Source organism: Microcebus murinus, chromosome 22 (assembly GCF_040939455.1).
Source record: "Microcebus murinus isolate Inina chromosome 22, M.murinus_Inina_mat1.0, whole genome shotgun sequence".
NCBI lineage: Eukaryota > Metazoa > Chordata > Mammalia > Primates > Cheirogaleidae > Microcebus > Microcebus murinus.
Genome location: NC_134125.1, coordinates 2,364,315 through 2,385,295, shown reverse-complemented (window position 1 = coordinate 2,385,295; position 20,981 = coordinate 2,364,315). Strand labels below are relative to the sequence as shown.

At 54.3% G+C, this 20,981-nt stretch overlaps 1 protein-coding gene across 4 annotated transcripts in view; it reads left to right on the top strand.

Annotated features, from left to right (window-relative positions):
- The window catches only part of GLT1D1 (glycosyltransferase 1 domain containing 1), a 56,379-nt gene extending 35,882 nt beyond the window's left edge, over positions 1–20,497 (top strand). The window contains exons 8-12 of one of the 4 annotated variants that reach the window (XM_075996434.1): positions 172–221; positions 4,357–4,400; positions 5,878–5,998; positions 13,092–13,190; positions 18,644–20,497. In XM_075996434.1, the coding sequence (XP_075852549.1) occupies positions 172–221; positions 4,357–4,400; positions 5,878–5,998; positions 13,092–13,190; positions 18,644–18,793 (464 nt within the window). In that variant the 3' untranslated portion in view covers positions 18,794–20,497. Of the gene's footprint in view, positions 1–171; positions 222–4,356; positions 4,401–5,877; positions 5,999–7,755; positions 8,808–13,091; positions 13,191–13,529; positions 14,171–18,643 lie in introns of those variants that run through there. The other 3 variants (XM_075996432.1, XM_075996433.1, XM_075996435.1) reach the window with 3 other exon arrangements.
- Positions 20,498–20,981: the final 484 nt, after the last annotated feature.

The following is a 20,981-nucleotide window of genomic DNA, read 5'->3' as shown; positions in this document are numbered from 1 at the left end:
AACATATAAACCCTAAATAAATACAATCTAAATCAAATACTATTAATGAGAGCCAACTGATATGAAATGATTTATTAGTATATTATGGGGTAATTTATGTTATAAACTTCATTGTGATTGCAGCCGTGACTTAAAACCATTCTAAAAGTTTTTCCTTTTTTTCTCCCCCAGAGTGGCACCAAGAAGAGCCCAATGTTTACCTGGTCATCGTAGGTCCCGAAGTGAGTTGCTACGCTCTGAACTTCCATCTCATCTTTGTTTTCTTCTTTAGGCTTTTAACGTGTTTTCTAAAATTAGTTCACGTTACTCTTCTAACCAAGTGGGGGCATGTTCTCTTTTTAAGTAAAGGAAGTCAGTTTTCCTTTTTAAAAATGAAAGCCAGACCAGGGTTAGAGATCATTAAAACCACGATTAATCTTTACCGCTAGTTGATTGCTGCGAAGGGCAGGCAATACAACAGTCTCACGGAGACACGGAGAGACGTCATGCACACCCAAACATGGGGCCATTTCTGCAGCCGTGCACCGGATGAGGCGGTGGACTTGTGTTTAGGAGCCTCGTTGCATGGAGAATAAGTAGCTGTAAGCCCGAGAACCACACTTGGGGTGGGGAGACATTCGCGCCTGACCAGGGTGGCCATTGCCTGGGGACGGAGATCCTTGGAGACACTCGCGGACGTGGCCTCCCACCTGTGCCGGCTCCAGGGGATGACATTCTCTCATCCCCCAACAGACGTGGATCGGACACACCCAGTCCCTGAGCGCTCAGGGTTCAGAGACTCGGGGTCCCCCGCGCCGGCCGTCTCGTGAGAATGCCCTTGTATTTACGCCAAGCGGTTTGGGAAACAAAGCACTAAGTGTTTCCAGGTGGTCTGAATGTTTGTGCCCGCAAATTCTTATGTGGGGACCTGCTCCTCAGTGTGATGGTCTTTGGAGTTGGGGGTCTTTGAGTCTGTGAGTGTTAAATGTGTGCGCGGATTCACTCTTTCTCACTTTACACTGGAATGCCCCTAAAATAAGAGCGTCCCTGAAGATTCCAGTGAATGGGATTCTGCACGGCTTCTCAGAGCCTTATGTGTTTTGCGGTTCTTCCCCATGTAGATTTTCTGTTTCCCTGGGGACCCGCAGAGCGTGCCGTGGGGGTCTCAAGCGCTTCTCAAGTGTTCTCAGAGGCCCTTGGAAATAATACGTTTACCCGGAGAGAGGCCACATAAGCTCTTAAAAACATCAAGGGTTGGAATCTGTGTAGCCACATCGAATACTGTGTGGAACATGAATCACCCCTAAATCCAGCAGTTTGCTTGGTATAACACACATTCTTATACACACACACACACACACACGTTAGATGCTAGCCTTTTGGTGATACTAAGATAATTCCTGGTGCACTAATCAATGTGAAGCCCCATAGTAGCAAAATCATTATTATTACTTTTTAAATTCTCCTTTCATCCTTCTGTTTGAAGAACATTGGAAGAAAAAGTTTTCATCCAATGCTAAAATTCTTGCCGACCAGGAAAGAAAGCCTCAGGCTCAGAGCTGTGGGCTGGTGACAAAAAAAAAATTATCTAAAAAGCATTTAATAATATGGTTGTCTTTCTCACTGTCTTTATTTTTGTGGCCACGTGCTATGTGTAGCACGCGATACCGGCTTTCCAGCTACGAAACTTTCCCTTAAAAATAACTCGGCCCCACGTGAAGGATCAAATGAACAGCAGTCCAGGTGGCGTGCAGATGTGAGAAATAGTTAACGTGCACGCAAACGGCTGAAGTTTGGGGGAAAGCGTGATAAAAGCGTGTCCGTGCGTGGCGGGAGGAACCCGTAGCAGGAAGGCTTGCCGGAGAGAGAGACCTTCGCGCACGCCCGACTGAGGATGGTCGGATCTCCGTGCTTGACTTTTTTCCGGCTCCCGTTTCCTTTTCAGGAAGCCTGCAGAGGGGCGAGCTTGGGCACGCACAGGTAGCGCCTGGTATGTGGCGGGAAGCGAAGGCTGGTCTGAGCTGCGGGGGTGGCAGCGGGACTCCCAGAACACGCCGCGCCCCGTCCTGAGCTTCTCTGTTACCTTCAACTCTGCGGCCCGCGGGGCAGCGGCAGGTGCCACCAACTGCTTCCCGGCCTCGTAAGCAGCACCCTATCAGGAGGACCGCTGCCCCCGCTGCCGCTGCTGCGGCTGTTTTCACGCAAAACCGTCAGGGATGGTTTTCACTTCCCGGAGGAAACACACGTCTCTTCTTGCCATTTCTTCTTGGGGCGCACCACCTTGCACCTGACACTTTTGTTTGCCTCCTTTTTTTTTTTTGTGAGCACAGGGAGTGTAAAAAGTGTTTTCTCCCCTCCTAGTTTGACTGCTAGGAACCCGGTCCCGGCAGGCCCCGTGTGCTGATAAGAGAGCCCGGTCTATTACGAGTGATTTTTTAGAGCCCGTACGTATGTTTATCTTTGTGGTCATTCTTAGCAAGCACTTAAAAAAAAAAAGACAGGTCCCAGTGCCATAACGAAATCCACACCGTCACTCGCGGTGCTGACTGCTGGCAACTTAGGTGACACCCTCTGCCCCGACCACAACTGCCATTGATCCGTATTCACTGTCGGAACCACGACAAGTGTAGCTCTGCGTGGCAGCATCATAGAATGGCTATACACGCATGTCGTGGACCCTAGAGCCAGCTACCTGGGCACGCGTTACTACTTAACCACCTCGGCACGGCGCTCACCGGCCGCGACACCTCGCCCCCAGCCGGCACTCACGGTCCGCACGGCGGTCTGTGCTGTGCATTGGCGACGCGTCCGTTTTGCTCTTGTGTGATGAGGAAAGCTTGAAAGCACCGAAAGCTTGTTTGACTTTACAGGCAGCTTTACTTGCCATGTAAATATCAGAATAGGTCACATACACATATATGTTTTCATGACGCTATTTTTAAATGTTCACAATTTTACTTTGGTAAAGGAAAAATTAGAAAAGTCACATCGAGGCTGTCGGCTAAAGTCGACGTGCGCGTTCATCTGTGGCTGTCGAGTATAGCAGACGCTTGTACCGAAGTGGTTAAACACCCCGTGCCTCGGTTTCCCCACCTGTAACGTGGGGATGACGGAGCCACCGCCACCTGCCTCGCCGTCTGCCGCGAGGGGCCAGTGAGTGAGGACTCGAGCAGCGTCCGGAACGGTGCCTGGCTCTCGGGCTGCATCCCCTGAGCGTTACATGAAAGATCTTTTCTTGCCCGTGTCCCTTTGCCGCTCTGACAGGCTGGGATTCTGTTTTAGCTGCAGGGCGGTTCGAGCCTGGCTCCGGTTTCTGTTAAAGCGGCTTTGATCTCTCGGTTCGACCGTTTCAGCGAAGCGTGTGGCCCCTGCTTGCAGGGGTGCCGGGGCGGGCGCTTTCTGCCCCTCTCTGATAAGGAGCGTGGCGTGAGCATTCGGCTCGAGCGGCACAGCTTAATGACTTTCCTCGATAACTCCTCGTATCAAACATTATTTCCCTTAAGCCCGGGAGTTGAAACAATATATTTCGATGGAAAATAAATAAGCTTGGAAGGAGGAAATGAGAATTTCCTTTGCGGCTTGAGATGCCTTTGCCTTTTAAAATTTCATAACATGCGCTTTCGTTAAATAAAAATATCCACCCTTCTTTTTTTTGTTGTTTTTTTGTCTCTATCTTGTGTTTTGTTCCACTCGGCTTCACTAAGAGATTTGAAAATTAACTGATGTGGAAGGTAAGACCCAGAGAAACTTAAGGCAGTGTCTTGGTTTCAACTTGAAAGCTGCTGTTATACCTTCGGTTAAATTTTACTTACAGCGTTAGGCATTTCAGCAGTCTTATAAAAATTCCGTTTTTTTTTCCTCGACAAATTACCTTTCCCTGAATAGTTAATCATGAGAGCAGAGGCATGCCAATGAGATTTAAAAAAAAAACTAAGAGAAATTTGTAACTAAAAGTTATCATCAGTAAAATATTTAATATTACTTTGAAAATTAATATGTAGAGCCCAAAGAAGGTTTTCACTGGACTGTTCGCTTTTTTCATTATGAGATGTTAGGGTTATACTGTGACTCTATTGTTTAGGATAATCTGAATAAAAGGAATCTGTTTCGAGACCTTAGGTCGGCCCACGCCTTCTCCCCCACTGCGCCCGGGCTCAGCCAGGACGAGCAGGAGCATAAACACGTATTTCTTTGGAACCCTGTCTCCCTTCTTTCTCTTTTTATTACCATTATTGTTTTTGTTATTTACTAGCTGGGCTTGGGGTACCGTTTCCTACTTGCTTATTTTTCCGGTCTCCGGATTGCCAGGTACGTGAGATTCACCGGAGGCAGCTTCCTTGTGGGCTCTTGTTGATGTTCGTCTTTGTCTCTTTGCAGGTTGACCCGGTGTTTACTCGGGAAGTAAAAGCCAAAGTCCAAAGGTAAGCGCAGGCCGGTCCCGGGCATTTTGCAGCAGAGCAAACCAGAGAGGCTGGTTCTCGTTTTACAGTTCCCGGGCACTGTCCCACGCGATTTCCGCACACCACCCCATCCGATTCTCCCGATGGCCCTAGGAGATTCCCGGCACCGTTACTTGCCCGTTTTACAGGCAAGAAAACCGACTTACTGAGAGCGTAAGATGTGCAACCTGCCCGGTCACCAGGAAAATGCCAATGGGAACCCCTTTGGGATTATAATTTTTACTGGCACCATGGGGGAAAATGGAAAAGACTTAAGTATCAAGAGTTTGGAGGAATGGAGGGAAACGGCCTCATTCTCATGCCCTGCCGAGGAGGGGGACATTGGTGCAGCCACTTTGGAGACCAGCTCGTCAGTGTGTTGGTCACGGGTTGCATTTGTGCTCCAGGAGCCCAGCAGCCCCGGCTCAGACAGGTGGAGGTCTCCTTGCTCCCTCACGGAAACCCGAGTGGGATCGCCTTAGGACTGGCCTGGGGGCTCCCCCGAGACATCGACGAGACCTTGGGGCGTTTGGTCTCTGTTCTGCCTTTATGTGGCCTGTGGCTCCCATCCTGCTGGTGGCAAGGTGGCCCTAGAACCAGGTCTGCCCTGGTCATCTTTTTAACTGGGGAGATAGGAAGGAGCGAGGGCCAGAGGGACCCATCCCCTGTCTAGGTGATCCCCCTGCAAGGCGATTTCCTCACAGCCCCCAGGATTCCAGCCAGATCCCATGGGCGCCCCGCCCCCGCCCCCCGCCAGCCACACGGGGGTCTAAGCAATACTGACTTTATCCCCACATACAATCAGGGGTCTTTAAACTGCTCCGAGACGCAGGCGCATGTCTGCAACAGTATAAACCAGGTACGCGAAGGGACGTGCATCCAAACCACGAGAGAGTTGGGGCGTGGGGAAGACTATCAAAGACAGGTGCAGATCTATAATACATTGTTTGATGAGAAAAGACACATCCAAGCAGAACCTGTATAATGAAATACCTGCCCACTCTGGTGCTGGGAACACAGGCTCGTGTTGCATTGTCCTCTCTATCTGAGCACTTCTGTTTCTCTCCTTTTATGATTTCTATTCATATTGTCCCTTTAGTATTTTTTAAAATTATTGGGGGGAAAATGGTTGAACTATTAGGAAAATGTTTTCTAGATCATACAGAGGAAAATGTCAAAAAAAAAAAAAAAAAACCTTCTCTCTGACTCTTCGGTATTGGAGAGCAGGTGTCTCTGTCGGAACAGGCTCGTTTACGGGCTCCCTCCCGCCCCGGTCAGGGGTGTGAGCTGTGATGAAGGCTCAGCCCACGTGGTTTTCCTTCCCGCGTGCAGGAAACTTGCTTTGCGACCCACAGTATGTCTCCAGGATTGTCACCCCTCCTCCTCCCCAGCTCCCCACCCCCCCGGGGGACCCGGAAGTAGACCTGCCACCCCCGACCCCCGCCCCGTGTCGTTTCAGGGCCTCGGGGGTCCGGCAGATCGGGGAGATGCCCCAGGGGGACCTGCACGCGGCCGTGAAGAACTGCTTCGCCGTGGTGAACAGCTCCGTCTCGGAAGGCATGTCCGCTGCCATCCTGGAGGTAATTACCGTGTAACTCGAGCACCCACGGCGGGAGGACGGAACCGTCCGTCACTTTTTTTTTCGTGTTTGGGGAAGCTCTGCACTTCTCAAAGCTGAAAGAGCAAACCGACCGGCGTCTCGTTTGGCGTGTAAAGGGGCCCCCAAAGTTCTGTCTGGGAGTTTAGCCGCTTCTGCACGGCGCTCGCGGGCCGCGACACCTCGCCCTCCGGCCGCGACACCTCGCCCGCAGCCGGCGCTCCCGGGCCGCACGGCGGTCTGCGCCGCGCATGGACCGTGGTCCGTTTTGCTCTCGTGTGATGAGGAAAGCTTGAAAGCGCCGAAAGCTTGTTGGACTTTACGGGCAGCTTCACTTGTCATGCAAATATCAGAATAGGTAACATAGACATATGTGTTTCCACGACGTTGTTTCTAAAGTGTTCACAATTTTATTTTGGTGAATGAAAAATTAGAAAAGGCATATCGCGGCTGTCGGCTAAAGTCGCTGTGCACGTTCATCCGTGGCTGCCGGCTACAGCCGACGCTCGTACCACCGAAGTGGTTAAAAAAAAAAAAGTGCCATGGCATTTCTCGTTGCTGCCCCCCTCTGCCGGCCGCAACGTACAATAAAGCTGGGATGCAGCGCCTCTCTGAGCCCCCGAGACCTCTGGCCCGAGGGCAGCTGAGGTTACGAGAGGCCAGGCGGGAGACGGAGGAAGGCGTCTTTTTGCAAGCAGCCTCCTTCAGCCCGGTCTCTCCTCCCTCTCGTCTGCACGTTCTGTCACCCCCGGATTTGAGGGAGGGGAAGGGCTGGACTTCCGCAGGTGGCAGGAGATGGGGGAGGGGGTGGCAGTCGCGGGCGATGATGGGGTGGCCGGGACCAGGGTGGACCCATTCTCCTCACCCAGAATCCAGGCCCCTCACATCGCCTCCTGTCCTTTGGCCACACTCGAGCTCCCGGCACCCCTGCGGCTTCCTGCGGGTCCTGCCGGTGCATGCCTTCGCAGGGCTGAGTGAGAGGGCTCCGCTCCCCAAACCCTGGCGGGCCCTGGCTCGGCTGTGCTGCCTCTTCTATAGCTGGGCGTGACAGTCCCTGTGCCCCTCCGCAAGGTGGCTGCCTACAGCATCTCCTCGCGAGCAGAGTGTCTTGGGGCAGGGTGTCTTCACTGCCCGAGGCTGGGTGCTAGACCAGCGTGTGTCCAACACAGAGAGGTCCTCCTCCTTCCCTGAGTCTGTCGTTTGGCTCGTGGCATCGAGGACTCCTCCCCGCGGAGAGCCAGCTCAGCCAGGACCGGGCTCGGCGGGTGCCTGGCTAAACAGGCCCCTCGGCACTGGGTTTTCACGTCTTTGAAACCCAAGCCACTGCAGGGGTGGCAGCTCTCGGCACGTGCATTGCACGTGACAGACACGGTGGCGTAAAGGGTCAATGAGCACATGCCGGGACCTGCTGCCGTAGGGGGGGAAACCTTTGGCCACGGGCTCCCGAGGTCTTTGAGTCAGGTTGTTCACGGCTTCTTTCTTAATGTGCGGAGCTCTTATTTCCACGTCTACTTAGAGCGACGCCATGATGCTAGCATACATATTTGTGACATCCAGTTGTCTCTTTGGGTGCCGATTGAAGGTACCGAATTTACTCACCAAGGGTACGATTTGCGAACCTTAAGTTTTCCGGAGAACGTGGTAAAAGTAGGGGAAGAAAAATATCCTCTCCCTAAATTTAAGAAATGCCTGATGTCTATGCCTGATTATATTCTTTTAATCTGGCATCATTTTCGAAAGCAATCAATAAATAAAACGCCCCAGACGGAACGCACAGGGGAGTTGGTAGAAGCCGGACACCCACACCCGAGAGCGAGTCCGGCGTTGCACGCTTTGGTAGCACCATCTCGCACGTAACGTGAGTTTGCGACATCTTCATCTTCAGCCCGATGCCGACACCTCCGTCTGCTCAGTGATCAGTATCAATCTCTCCACCGCGCTTTCAACTGCAGTCACCGGAGCCATGCATTTTACTCTTCGTGTTAGCTTTAAAAGCGGGCACTGTTCTGCTGCCGGGACTTGAGCTATCGCTGAATTGCTCCTTTGTATGTAGATATACTCCCCCCCCCCACAACTCCTTTAAGGAAAGGTGAAGTGGGAGCCGGGGATGATTTCACAAGCAGCACACGCAGCATTTCGCCGCGGAACAGTCGCCGCCGAACCTCATCTGCTTCAAGGGAAGGCAGCTGTTAGCAATTCCGGCTGCCTTAAACTGTTGACGTGTTGTGTTCCCTTCGAAAACTCCAAAATAACCTTTGGGCGAAGGGTTTTGAATGAGACTGATTTTAGGGGAGTGGTGAGGGCGCATTTCATTAGGACCGATTCAAATAACCCGGGTGGTTCATCGTGCCATGAACGCCCGTCGCTCCTGGAGGAAGTGATCTTTCGGCCTTTCAGAATCAGCTGTGTTTTCCCCTGGAAGCGTATAAACATCCCATCTGCTGAAACACGTTTCTTGCTGATAAACTCCGGAAAGCAAACTTTAGCTGGGGATGTGTGGGCAGCAGGGCGAAGGTTCCCGCAACTGATCAGCTGTTTCGAGTTTTGAGCTTATCATGGAGTTGGGTCCCACAGAGAGTTGCATTAAAAGAACGTGAAAAAACTCATTTTTTGTATCCTAGTCCTCCTAATTAGGCTTCCCCCCCCCACCCCCCGGCTGGGGCAGGCGCACGAACGCACGCACGCAGGCACACAAAGCTCCCAGGAAAAATAAAAGGGCCGTCGTCAAAAGCAAAGAACAGGGAAGAAGACGACTCTCGGCCTCTTAGCTTCCGGGATCAAGCCCTAGTGGTTGAGAACCAAGTTTCGAAGGCCATGTGGTTATGTGTCATGGTGACCTTAGTTGGCTCTGAAGTGTGTGCGTGTGTGGGTGTGCACGCGCGTGTACGGGTAGTACGGTGCCTTACTCGCTTTGGAAAGTGAAGGGCTTTTTCAGTGGCCGTAGTTAGGAAGATGCTACTGGTGCTTACCCAGGTGTGAGGGGCTGCAGGGAGGTGGAGTGTCGTTCAAGGTGCTGGACGGTCCTCTGCATCAAAAAGTTGTCCCCAGAGTGTCCCCACTGGCATCCCTGCTGAGAAACACCCTATCCCCGATGACGTGAGGTCCACATGCGCCTCGTGTGCATACCAGGGGCACACCCGGGCCAATGCCATCTCCACATGACTCACGGCTGCCACTTCGCTTGACCCTCTCCGTCAAGGCCATTGAACTGCAAACTAACCAACTTTTCTGCGAGAAAATCTAGACGCGGTGGTTTTCGGCCTCGGGCGTGCATCAGAATGACCTTGCAGCTTAACACGTTAACGGCCACGTGAGTTGTATTTAACTCGCGCTAGTTTTGAGCCGGGGGGCCTCGTGAAGCGTGCGCGGCTCCCACGCCTCTTTACCTGGAGCCGCATGAGCTATTTCTCGAGTCGCATGTAACCCACGCACAGAAAACAATAAAAAAAATAACAAATTGTTCATTAAATTGGAAAGAATCGTTTTGTTTTTCGAGTTTTTATTCTATTTTTGTGATATTAATAAAACACCGTGGCTCCAGGGGAAAAAAATATTTTTCTAGTGTGGTAGTCAATGTGTTAAAAAACCATAAATACAGATGACAGGTGCCCACCCCCGCCAAAAAAAAAACTGGACTTCGCTTGTTTTGGGGTGGGGCCTGGCGGCTGAGCGTCTTGCAGTGGCCTGCAGTGTAGACCAGAGCCTGTGTCTATGCGAGCCTTCGCCAGCTCTGCTGAAGGTGGTGGACTCGCCGCAAAGGCTCTTGCAGAGAGTCTACAAATAGGAAGGTTCCGTCCCCCTGATAAGAGGCTGAAGGGCGCCTCTGAGGAAAATAAGAATTCCAGTGAGTTTTCACAGGGGCAGAGAGTAGAACGGTGGGTAGCAGAGGCGGGGGCTGGGAGCAGTGGGGAGATGTTGGCCACGGGACACAGAGTCTCCGCTGGGAGGGACGGGTTCGAGGGGGCTATTGTGCGGCACGGCAGCTACGGTTAATGACAGGCATCGTATCCCTGGAAACCGCCAAGAGAAGATGTGAAGTGCTCTCGCCACAAAAAGGAAAGGCAGGAAGGCATGCCTGTGTTGGTGGGCTTGACGTGGCCCTTCCACAAAGCCTGCAGACGCCCAAACAGCCCGTGGCACACGCTGCAGACCTGCACGATTTTTAGTTGCCAGCTAGAATCTTGAAAGGAAAGAAATCAAGCGAGTTCAAGCACCAACGAACGGGTGCCAGACGGGTCTTGTGTTTCTGGCATTTCGAGCGTCTCGGCCCCGGCGTGGCGTCCTGACTCCCGGCCCGGACTGCTCTGCTCCACGTCCGTTGGGCCGTTGTCGTTTGTGTCTGGGAGTTCTTCCCGTCCGAGGTGTCCCTGCTGTCAAAGACACGCTTCGCTGGTTTCTGGAGAGGCAACTTCGGGACTGGTTTCCTGCGGCTGTGCATCCCTGAGACCCCGGGTAGGTCTCCTGTCTCCCCGCCCGACACGGCGTCTCGGCCAGGTGGGTGTCAGGGCGTGCTGTTGCATCCTTTCTGCCGCACCTCGGTTTTCCCTGGAGGCGGGGCCTGGAACTTTCCGCCACTGCCCAGCGCAGAGCCGCAGGCCGTCAGGAGACGCTCGTCCGTTCCTTCTCTCGGTCAACCCTTTGCACTCGGATGTCGAGTGCGACTCGACACGGTCAGCATCGGTAGCAGCTCACGCCGAGAAAAATTATAGAGAGGAGAATGACTCTTTGAATGTGTCGATGCTTTAAAATACAAAAAAATCCAAATAAATAAGTTTGTGTGAAAAGAAACTCCGGTTTTTTATTCTACTGCAGCGCTCTGTAAAATCTGGGGTATTTAAAAAATTAAATCCCGAGTAGAATAAAGGGATTGAGAAAAAAGCAATCGAGTGCAAAGGGTTAGCAAGTTCATCGAGTGCCCGAGCGCTGAGCCGACACGGGGGGCCAGGCTGCGGAGACACGGCGCAGCGGGGGACCGACCCTGCTCTCGTGGAGCTGACGCCCTTTGAGGGGCAGAAGGAAGGGCAGGAAACGGGCAAATGGATGCGTGGACGTGGGATGCCTACAACGTGGTAAGCGCAGTTGGAGAAGGGGGACGGCGGGACGGGCCGGAGCCCCAGTTTGAGAAGTGGCGGGCCGGGGCTCGGTGGGGGCCGTGGGCTGGACCGCGTCCCTCCCCAGATTCCCGTGTGGGAGCCCGGACCCCCGCATCTCAGCCCGTGAATGTATTTGGAGATGCAGGGAGGTCATCGGCGTGGACCCTGACCCAGTGTGAGGGGTGTCGTGAAAGGAGGAAATCGGAACAGACACAGGTGTGCATGCGTGCAGGGAAGAGAAGGTCGGTGTGAACAGACTAGGAAGAAACGGCCACCTCCTTGCCGGGCAGAGGCCTGGGGCGGACCTGTCCCCTTCACGGCCCCCCCGGAAAGACCAGCCTTGCTGACACTTGGTCCCAGACTTCCGGCCCCCGGGACCCCGAGGAAACAAACTTTCCTTGTGTGATTCGAGTCTGTGATGCTCTGTCACTGCAGCCCCAGGAAGCACAGAGAGGACGTGGCATTGGGCTGAGCCGTCAACGGCGGGAAAAGCCGGTCACATTAAGAAGTGCAGGGGAGAGCATCTGCTGGAAGAAACGGCAAGTCTTTTAGCGTCGCTAGAACGGCACGGACCGAATGCCGGGTCTGTCCCCGGCACCCGTGAGGGTGGCATTGCTTTGCAGACAGAAAACGTCACCTGCAGGCTGCACAGCTTCAGCACTACGGAGAAACTACTTGGCTGCAAGGAAGAGAACCTGCTTGTCACTTGGGCCTCGCCTCCCCCCGAGCGGACGCAATCCCTGAGAATCGACTTTCACACGGCTAACACGTGGCCTTAGGGAAAGATGAAGCTCCCAAATTTGCCACTGGATTGAAAAACAAACAAGTTCCTGAGATAAAGGAAAGCTCATCAATTTCTGTTCTATGAAATCACCAGGCGTATCATATTTTATTTGTCTCTAGAACAATAAAAAGTCAGCAATAAAATATTAATTTACTATGCAAATAAATTCACTGAAAAAGAATATTTGGGCATACTCTACGCTTTATAGATTATTCTTTGGGGCTTTTTGTCATTGACTGCAGGTCACACGGTTGAGGTTTGTTGAATGAAATCCAGAGGTATTTGGTGCTATGTGAAATGTTATTCTCTAAATGTAATGGCCTTATTGAAATGTAAGTCACACGCCACATGGTTTGAATGTGCAGTTTGATAGTTTTTAGAATATCCGCAAGTTGCGAACCATCACCTCTTTCAATTTTAGAAAGTTTTCATCAACCCCTCCCCCCAAAAAAAATCCTGGACCTGTTATGAGTTACCGTGTCCCACCCCCTGTCCCCTACCCTGCAGCCCTAGGCAGCCACTGACCTGTGTCCTTTGACCCGGCGTCTTTAACTTTTGAGTGCCGTAGAGACAGAGCCTGCAAGCGCTGCCTGACCAGGTGACAAAGGTGAACACTGCGCGTGTTGTGCGTTCGGGGCTCCCTCTTGTGGCCTCGCTGCCAGTTCGCGCCCAGTTGTGTGTGGGGCGTCAGGTCCCAGTCCCCAGACCTTTGGGAAAGGAAAGCCAGTCCCTCGAATAATCGGGACGATAGATCACGTTCCTTCCTCCTTTTGCCTGCGAGCCAGAGAGACGGGTCTGGTGCTGGTGGCGTTCACACTGCCCGTGCCGGAGGCCAATTACTCACCAGCGGGAGCAATGACGGTGATTGAAAATGTAGACTCCAAACGGCCGGCGAAGGAGCGTCAGATGAACATTTGCAGACAGGGGTTTCTTGTAGCAACACGGCACGGCAGTAATTATGTCGGACAAACCGTAACAGTTTTTTTGGAGCTTCTAGCTACAGTAACGTAGTTAAAATTCAGCAGGATTTTGAACGTGCGGAGTTGGGATTGGGATGTGCTTTGTCGTTTGGGCATGGCGCATGTTTCGAGAGGTGCCAGGGGTACCCAAGGAGCTGCTCTGCCCCAGGTCGGCCCGTGTCTCGCCACAGCAGCTCCAGGGCGACTGCCCACCTGTCCTCTCTCCTCCTGTCCCCCCAGGCGATGGACTTGGAAGTGCCGGTGCTGGCCAGGAACATCCCCGGGAACGCCGCCGTGGTGAAGCACGAGGTGACGGGGCTGCTGTTTTCAGACCCTCAGGTAAGGAAACGCCACTTCCCTCCGCTCACCTTGGGGGAATGGTTTCCACCTGCATTTCCTTGTGAGCGTCTGGGGTCCCCCGTCTTTCTGCTCACTCTGGGTGTTCCCGCTGTAGTCAGTAGGTGCCTACTAGGGAGGATGGGCGTCTCCTGGGTGGCGTGTAGTCAGTAGGCGCCTACTAGGGAGCCTGGCTGTCTCCTGGGCAGCGTGTAGTCAGTAGGCGCCTACTAGGGAGCGTGGCTGTCTCCTGGGCCGAGGCCATGGACGTGCCACCGGGAGAAACATGGGAAGTTTCAAGATGCCGGAGCGCCGAGTTCCGTTTCTGGTTCTGCCTGTCAGTTGCGCCCTAGGGCTGAGCCAGGGACCTCACCTCCTCCGCGTCCAGATTTCCGGTGTCCGCAGTGGGTCCCCTTCCAAGGCGACCCCACGTGTGTGGAGCGTCTGCCGGCTGTCCCAGGACGGCCGCACGGGCGACCGCGGTCGGTCCTCCCGAACGGCAGTGCGCCGTGTGAACACAGAAACACACCTCGGCACCTGGAAGTAAAATAAAGCGCCGTATTGCCCACGGCGGGCGCAGGTGGCCACCCGGCGACTTCTGGGGCGACTTCTGGGGCACCCATGTGTGGCCCACGACCTCACGGGAGCGTGTGAAGGTGTCGCCCGCTGCAAGGCGGCTCTGGGGGCTGCCTGCGTTTGACACCCTTGGGGACCCCCGGCGGTGCGTGGCCCGGGCTGAGGTGCCTGTGTGTGTCGAAGCCCCCTTTCCTCTTCGGGACGAGCGGAGCTAGTTTCCACTCCGAGTCTGGCCGTGCCGTGGGCATCGACTGAGTCCGCGCACACAGTCTCCGCTCCTCTGCGTCACCGGACCCAACTTGGAGGCACGCACGGTGTTCGGCTGTGGACGTGTTCTGATTCCAGCATTTTCGGGTTTCGCAAAGGATGTTAAAAAAAAATCAAATAAAATGAGAACTTCTGGCTTCGCGTGGGAGGAGGCTGCGTGTCTCAACACGCTCGGAAAAAGCGCGCCAGACGCGGATGTCACTCGTGGCTTGGTGTTGTTTCCTTTGTCGTCTCACACAGACCTTACCTAGCACAGGGCGGGGGCTGTGGCTTTCAAACAAATACGCACTGAGGCAAGTGGGGGACGGTGGCTATGTTGCTCTCACCACAGGAACTCAGGTGCCATCCACTGCTGGCCGGTTGCCCGTGTGGGCAAGACTATATGTGTATATATTCAGATATGCGTGCGAACCAGCTCTGCTTTTATTAAGAAGGAACACGCGTGCCAGGGCATCAGCCTTTGCAGAGTTAGAAAAGTTCCAGCAAACCATCACGCTGCCGGCGTGTATTTTTGATTTAAAAAGATAAAATTGATGATTAAACATATTCAGCCATGTTAGGAACAGAACAATCTCTATTTTTAGACGCCTCACCTCTGGAAAACTTCAATTTAAGGGAAGCTTTCCAAACCTACTAAACATTGATTTTTCATTACCGCAACGATCCCATTATTTCTCTTTTTAAGAAGAAGAAAAGCGTTGAGCTATTTTGCTGAGTATTTTATTGCTCCATTTTATAGCTTCAAAATTAAAATCCATTTGACATTTACTAGAAACGGTGAATCCGTGCTGTCTCTCTCTCTCTGTCTCAGGGTCAGAATTTCAGAGTCTGGCTCGCACTCATTTTGCCGGGAGGTTCGGTTTGTTTTGCAGACGATGGCAGGGAAAAGGTGAACTTCTGCCGAATGAGGAGGAGAGCTGGCATTGTCACGTGCGTGCCGTGTTCCCGGCACTGTCCTCATAGTCTGTCCCGGTTTACACTTTCAATAGAGAGAGCTTATTTTTCCTTGAGCAACAATGACTTTAGTGGTCAAGCAGCAGTTTGATGTCTGGAAAAAGAGAGATGTGTTGGAAAAATATCAACCTCCACGCTTTTGGTCTGGCGAAGCTGGGCTTTGAGCATTTTCCACTTGAAATCGAGTGACGCTGGACACATTTCTCATCTCACACGTGTTCCTCTGTGTATAAAATGGAGATAACGACCCGTCCTTCGGGAATAATGGAGGGAAACCGGGATGTGCGGTGTTGTCCCTTCATTCACCTGAGATGACAACAGCGCACTCCCAGGCGGCCAGTTCACTGCTCCTGAGCTGAACGCTGGGAAGCCACACATGGGATCACATGCATGTGATCAGCAAGCACCAGACTCCGCCCCCACGGCGACACTCCTGCCCTGCTCCCGGCCGGAGGACCGAGAGGATTTCCCATCTCGCCCTCGCTCTGGCTCTCGTCTTCCTTATGGAATTTGACGATGGGGTTGCCACGTATCCAAGCTGTTCCAGCACACTTAAAAGCTTTTGAGTAGCTGAATGGAGTGTCAGTTTTAAATTTGAAGTTCGAATCTACTAAACTTAAGTGATAATTAAAAGTGCAGCTCGGAGGGCACATGTCAGGCGCTCAGAGGCGGCTCCCGGGTGTGGGACGGGGCTCCGGGGTGTGGGACAGGGTTCTTGGGTGTGGGATGGGTTCCCGGGTGTGGGACGGGCTCCCGAGTGTGGGACGGGGCTCCCGGGTGTGGGACAGGGTTCTTGGGTGTCGGACGGGGCTCCCGGGTATAAGATGGGCTCCCGGGTGTGGGACGGGACTCCCGGGTGTGGGACAGGGTTCTTGGGTGTGGGACGGGGCTCCCGGGTGTGGGACAGGGTTCTTGGGTGTGGGACGGGGCTCCCGGGTGTGGGACAGGGTTCTTGGGTGTGGGACGGGGCTCCCGGGTGTGGGACAGGGTTCTTGGGTGTGGGACGGGGCTCCCGGGTGTGGGACGGGCTCCTGGGTGTGGGACAGGGTTCTTGGGTGCGGGACGGGGCTCCCGGGTGTGGGACGGGGCTCCCGGGTGTGGGACGGGGCTCCCGGGTGTGGGACAGGGTTCTTGGGTGTGGGATGGGTTCCCGGGTGTGGGACGGGGCTCCTGGGTGTGGGACGGGGCTCCTGGGTGTGGGACGGGGCTCCCGGGTATGGGACGGGGTTCTTCGGTGTGGGACGGGCTCCCGGGTATGGGACGGGCTCCTGGGTGTGGGACGGGCTCCCGGGTGTGGGACGGGCTCCTGGGTGTGGGACGGGCTCCCGGGTGTGGGACGGGACTCCCGGGTGTGGGACGGGGTTCCGGGTGTGGGACAGGGCTCTCGGGTGTGGGACGGGGCTCCCGGGTGTGGGACGGGGTTCTTGGGTGTGGGACGGGGCTCCCAGGTGTGGGACGGGGTTCTTGGGTGTGGGACGGGGCTCCCAGGTGTGGGATGGGCTCTCAGGAGGGAGGAGAGCAACGGCTGGGCCATGTGGCCGGCTCTGAAGGGGGCTGGGCTGGTGTCCTCTGGGCCAGGCTGTGTCTGAGCACACAGATGGTCCCCCCACGCCCAGCACCCACCGCAGGTGTTCTTCTCCCTCCCAAGTGCTGCCTGTTTCTCCCTCTGTCTCTCATGTCTCTCTCTGTATCTCCCTCTCTCATCTGTGTCTGTCGCTTCCTATCTCTCATTATCTCTGTGTCTCTGTCTCTCCCTTTGTCTCTGTCTCTCATGTCTCTCTGTCTCTCCCTATCTCTGAGTCTCTGTCTCTCCCTTTGTCTCTGTCTCTCCCTTTGTCTCTGTCTCTCATGTCTCTCTCTGTCTCTCCCTCTATCTCTCATTATCTCTATGTCTGTCTCTTTCTCTCTCTGTCTCTCTTTCCCTCTTTTCTCCTCCGTCTCTGTCTCCTTCTTTCTGTCTCTGTCTCTCTCCCTCCCTGCCCTCCCTTCTCTCTTGCTGTGGGAAGGAAGCCGCCCCTTTCCTCACAGTCCTCTAAAGGGTCCTCCTCAACCCTGCCGCCTGTTCCTGGGGAGGAAGGACCCTCCCCAAGGTCCTTCCAGCTGCGCAGGGTTCTGGGTCGGATGCCAGCTGGGCAGGGTGGGCGTGGGGTGGGGGTGGTGGGCAGGTGTGCAGGGTGCTGGGTGGGGCTAGGGCGGGGCTAGGGCAGGGTGGGGCGGGGCAGGGCGGGTGGGCAGGTGTGCAGGGTTTGGGGCGGGGCTAGCGTCTCCCAGATTCCTAGGGAGTAACTCTTATAGTTCAAGAGAGAGATTTTCCTTTTCTTTTCTCTTCTTTCCTTGATGCTGCTACTTTCTTTCCTTCTGCCACCTGCCCAGGGTTTTGTTGATATTATGCCAACAGCCAAGATGTTAGATGTTGCTCTCTCTAACTCATATCTCCCTTGCTTTATTTAGGTCTATGTTTTTTGTTTAGTCCTCCATGCAGAGAGGGGAAAAAAAAGGGTATTTTTATCACAACCTCTTCCTAGAAACTCAGGATTTTGTCATAAAACGGCCGTACAACCTATAGAAATAATAAGCAGTGGGGCTGGGTTTCATCCAAAGTCTCTGCTTCAGATAAATCACAGATATGACCAGCATCATAAAATAATATTCCAAAGCTATAAGCCTCTCAAATAATTTTTAATAAGAATGTTGTTCTGCTATAAGATGGGAATAAATATGTTATATTTTATTATAAAAATACCACCAAATTTACTATAAAGCATAAACATAATACATAAAAAAATAATTCTACTCTATCATAAATATTGCTATTTTATATTGCTGGCTATAAAAGGCATTCAACATTTAATTAACAATAATTTTGAGAATATGTGGACATTCCTTTCAAACATCAAGTACTGTGTGTTAATCTTAGGCATCCTTGGCGTCTTGGAATTTCCATGGGTTTTGGGGCAAAATAGTAATGATAGTGATAGTAAGTACATGCTAGGCTTTGCCCTAAATCCTTTGTTTGTATTAACTCATTTAATATCCTTTCAACACCTGAGGAAGCAGGTAATTGTGATTAACCCTAATTTATAGTTGCAGAACTGGGGCACAGAGAGAGGTTAAGAAATGTATTCAGCATCACTCATATAAAGGGGAGGGCATGGATCTAAGTCCAGGCCTCCTGGCCCAAGAAGTCTGCCCTATGCCAGGTGTGGTGGCTCACACCTGTAATCCCAGCACTTTGGGAGGTCGAGGCAGGAGGATTGCTTGAGGCCAGGAGTTCAAGACCAGCCCGAGCAACATAGTGTGACCCCCCCATCTCTACAAAAAATTTAAAAATTGGCCAGGGCGTGGTGTCGCTCACCTGTAGTCCCAGCTACTCTGGAGGCTGATGCAGGAGGATCGCTCGACCCAGGAGGTGAGGTTGCAGTGAGCTCCAATGATGCCACGGCACTCCATGCGTGCACACACCTATTATTTCTTCCCTCAACCCCAGTGTCTGCACGGACTCGCATCCCTCCTAAAAGCCATTATCTGCGGGCTCAGGGAGGCACACAGGAGCAGACCTGGAGCTGAGGCAGACACGGGCTCCGGGTCGCACCTGCAAACTCCCCCTTCCATTATTTACATCTGTTTCTCTTCCACTTTTTTTTTTTTTTTTTTTGCAGGAGTTTGTTCAGCTGGCCAAGAGACTGGTCAGCGACCCCGCGTTAGAAAGGGCGATCGTGGCAAACGGCAAGGAATACGTGAGGGTGCAGCACTCGTGGCGGGTGGAGAGAGACACCTACCAACGCCTCCTCAGGAAGCTCGAGGATTGAGGGGGTCCCGTCTCCCCAGATGCCTGCGCTGGGACGCCCGGCTCGGGGCGAACCCCAGAGAGGAGGCCCTGGGCAGCTTGGTCCAGCCCAGTGCAGATCGAGCCGGTCTCGGCGCAACCGTGGATACGATGGCCGTGGAGTCCCCGGGGACACCGAGTGCATCCCAAGCCCTCCTGGGCGCTCAGGTCCCGTTCCAGGTGTTCACCCGCCGCCGGTCCTGAAGACGGTGCAGGAGCGAAGTGGGCCGGTGGGGGCGGGGAGGGGTAGCCGGTCCCCCCCGGGGGAATTCGGGAGGGACTTTGCTTAGCAGCTGCTCTGGGACTTTCGCACACGGACCACAGAGGCTCATCTTCAAGAAGTCACGGCTCGGACCTCCTCACCCGGCTTCTCAGGGACCTCTACCCATCCTCGCCCGTCCCCAAAAGCAAAAGCAAAACCCAGAAATGTCAGCCGAATGGAGTCCCCGCGGTGTTTCTGCTGGGAACTTGGGGCCCTCATCGGCGCAGGTGGCCCAGGACCTCTTTAGACACCGGGAAGTGCTCGAACCGGTTCGTGCCCCACACGTCTTGCTCTTCGGGGTGTCATTGAAAGACGAGGCGAGCGTTCTAGGAAGGCCGATGGGGGTTGGGGTGCAGGGTGCAGGGTGGGCTGTGCATCCCCTACCAGTGTCGGGGAGCCGGGGAGCGGAACAGGCCACCAGCCTCCCGCCCACGGCAAGACCAGGAAGTGGGCCTGCAGGACATTGCAGAAGACGCAGCACGTGGTCGGCCCGGCCGCCATTGTCACGGAGGCCTGGCCCACCTCAGCCCATCCTCCCTACAAGCAGCCGTCACTGTCCCTTGGCAGCTGGGAAGAGCCTCTGCCGGACTCGGAAGTCCTTGCCTGCCGGTGGACACGCGTTGCCTCAGACACGGGGCGGCACGTCCCCTGCCTCCTGTGACGGGCAGAGGAGGCGAAGCCACTCGGGGGCCCCGCCGGGGAGGGCGGTTTGCCAGAAGAGCTGGTGTGGGCGCCCTCAGACCCCACAGGGCGCAGGAGGGGTGGCGGCCCGTCCCATCCCGGCTTCAGGTCCTAGGGCATCTCGGACTCCTTGCTTTACGACCAGCAAGCTTTCAAACAGTGATGAAACCTGCATTCTCTTTGAAAAAGGAAAAGCAGCAGCCTCAAGTTAAGCATCTTAAGCCCTGAGGCCTCGGGGGTGAGAACAGCAGGACAGAGCTGCACCATGTTCCGTCCTGCCGCCTCGATCTCGCCGAGCAGAGTCGCTGTGCAGAGAGAGACAGCCACGTGGAAACAGCGGGTGCCGAGGGTGGGAGGCCCGGGGAGCCACGTCCACTCCCCACCCCCCCCTTTTTTTTTTTTTTTTGCCTCTGAGCGGCCCCGTGACTCTGGCTCCATTTCTGGGCAGAGGGAGGGAGGAGAGGAGGGAGAGAAACCCTGCGGGGAGGGCTCCCTCTGAACCCGGAATTCGCAAGGCCTCTGCTGGGTCCCAGCACTGTCTCGGATCCCGCCCAGCCATGTTGCTGTTTGCAAAATGCCAGCCGACCTCTGGAAGCTCGGAATCTGTTCCATCCGGTGACCTTGCAGACCCTGACCTCCGCCGACCCTCGCCAGCATCCCTGGTGAGCGTCCTTGTCCGAGAGGGCGCACGCGCTCGGGGGAAGGGCGAGCCTGCAAGTCAATAAAGAGCGTCCCCGCCCGCCACGCAGAGATCCCCACTGTCACTGTCTGTTCCCGCCCTGAGCATGGGGCCCCTCCCCACCCGCCAGTCCCTGCACCTGAGAGGGAAACACTGGCCCTCTAGCATCTCAACAGAGAGGGGTAGGACACGCCGTCGATATTTTTTTTTTTTTGAGACAGAGTCTCGCTTTGTTGCCCAGGCTAGGCGTCAGCCTAGCTCACAGCAACCTCAAACTCCTGGGCTCAAGCGATCCTCCTGCCTCAGCCTCCCGAGTAGCTGGGACTACAGGCATGCGCCGCCATGCCCAGCTAATTTTTTCTATATATAATTTTAGTTGGCCAATTAATTTATTTCTATTTATAGTAGAGACGGGGGTCTCGCTCTCTCGCTCAGGCTGGTTTCGAACTCCTGACCTCGAGTGATCCGCCCGCCTCGGCCTCCCAGAGTGCTGGGATTACAGGCGTGAGCCGCCGCGCCCGGCCACGCTGTTGCTATTTTAGTGCCAAT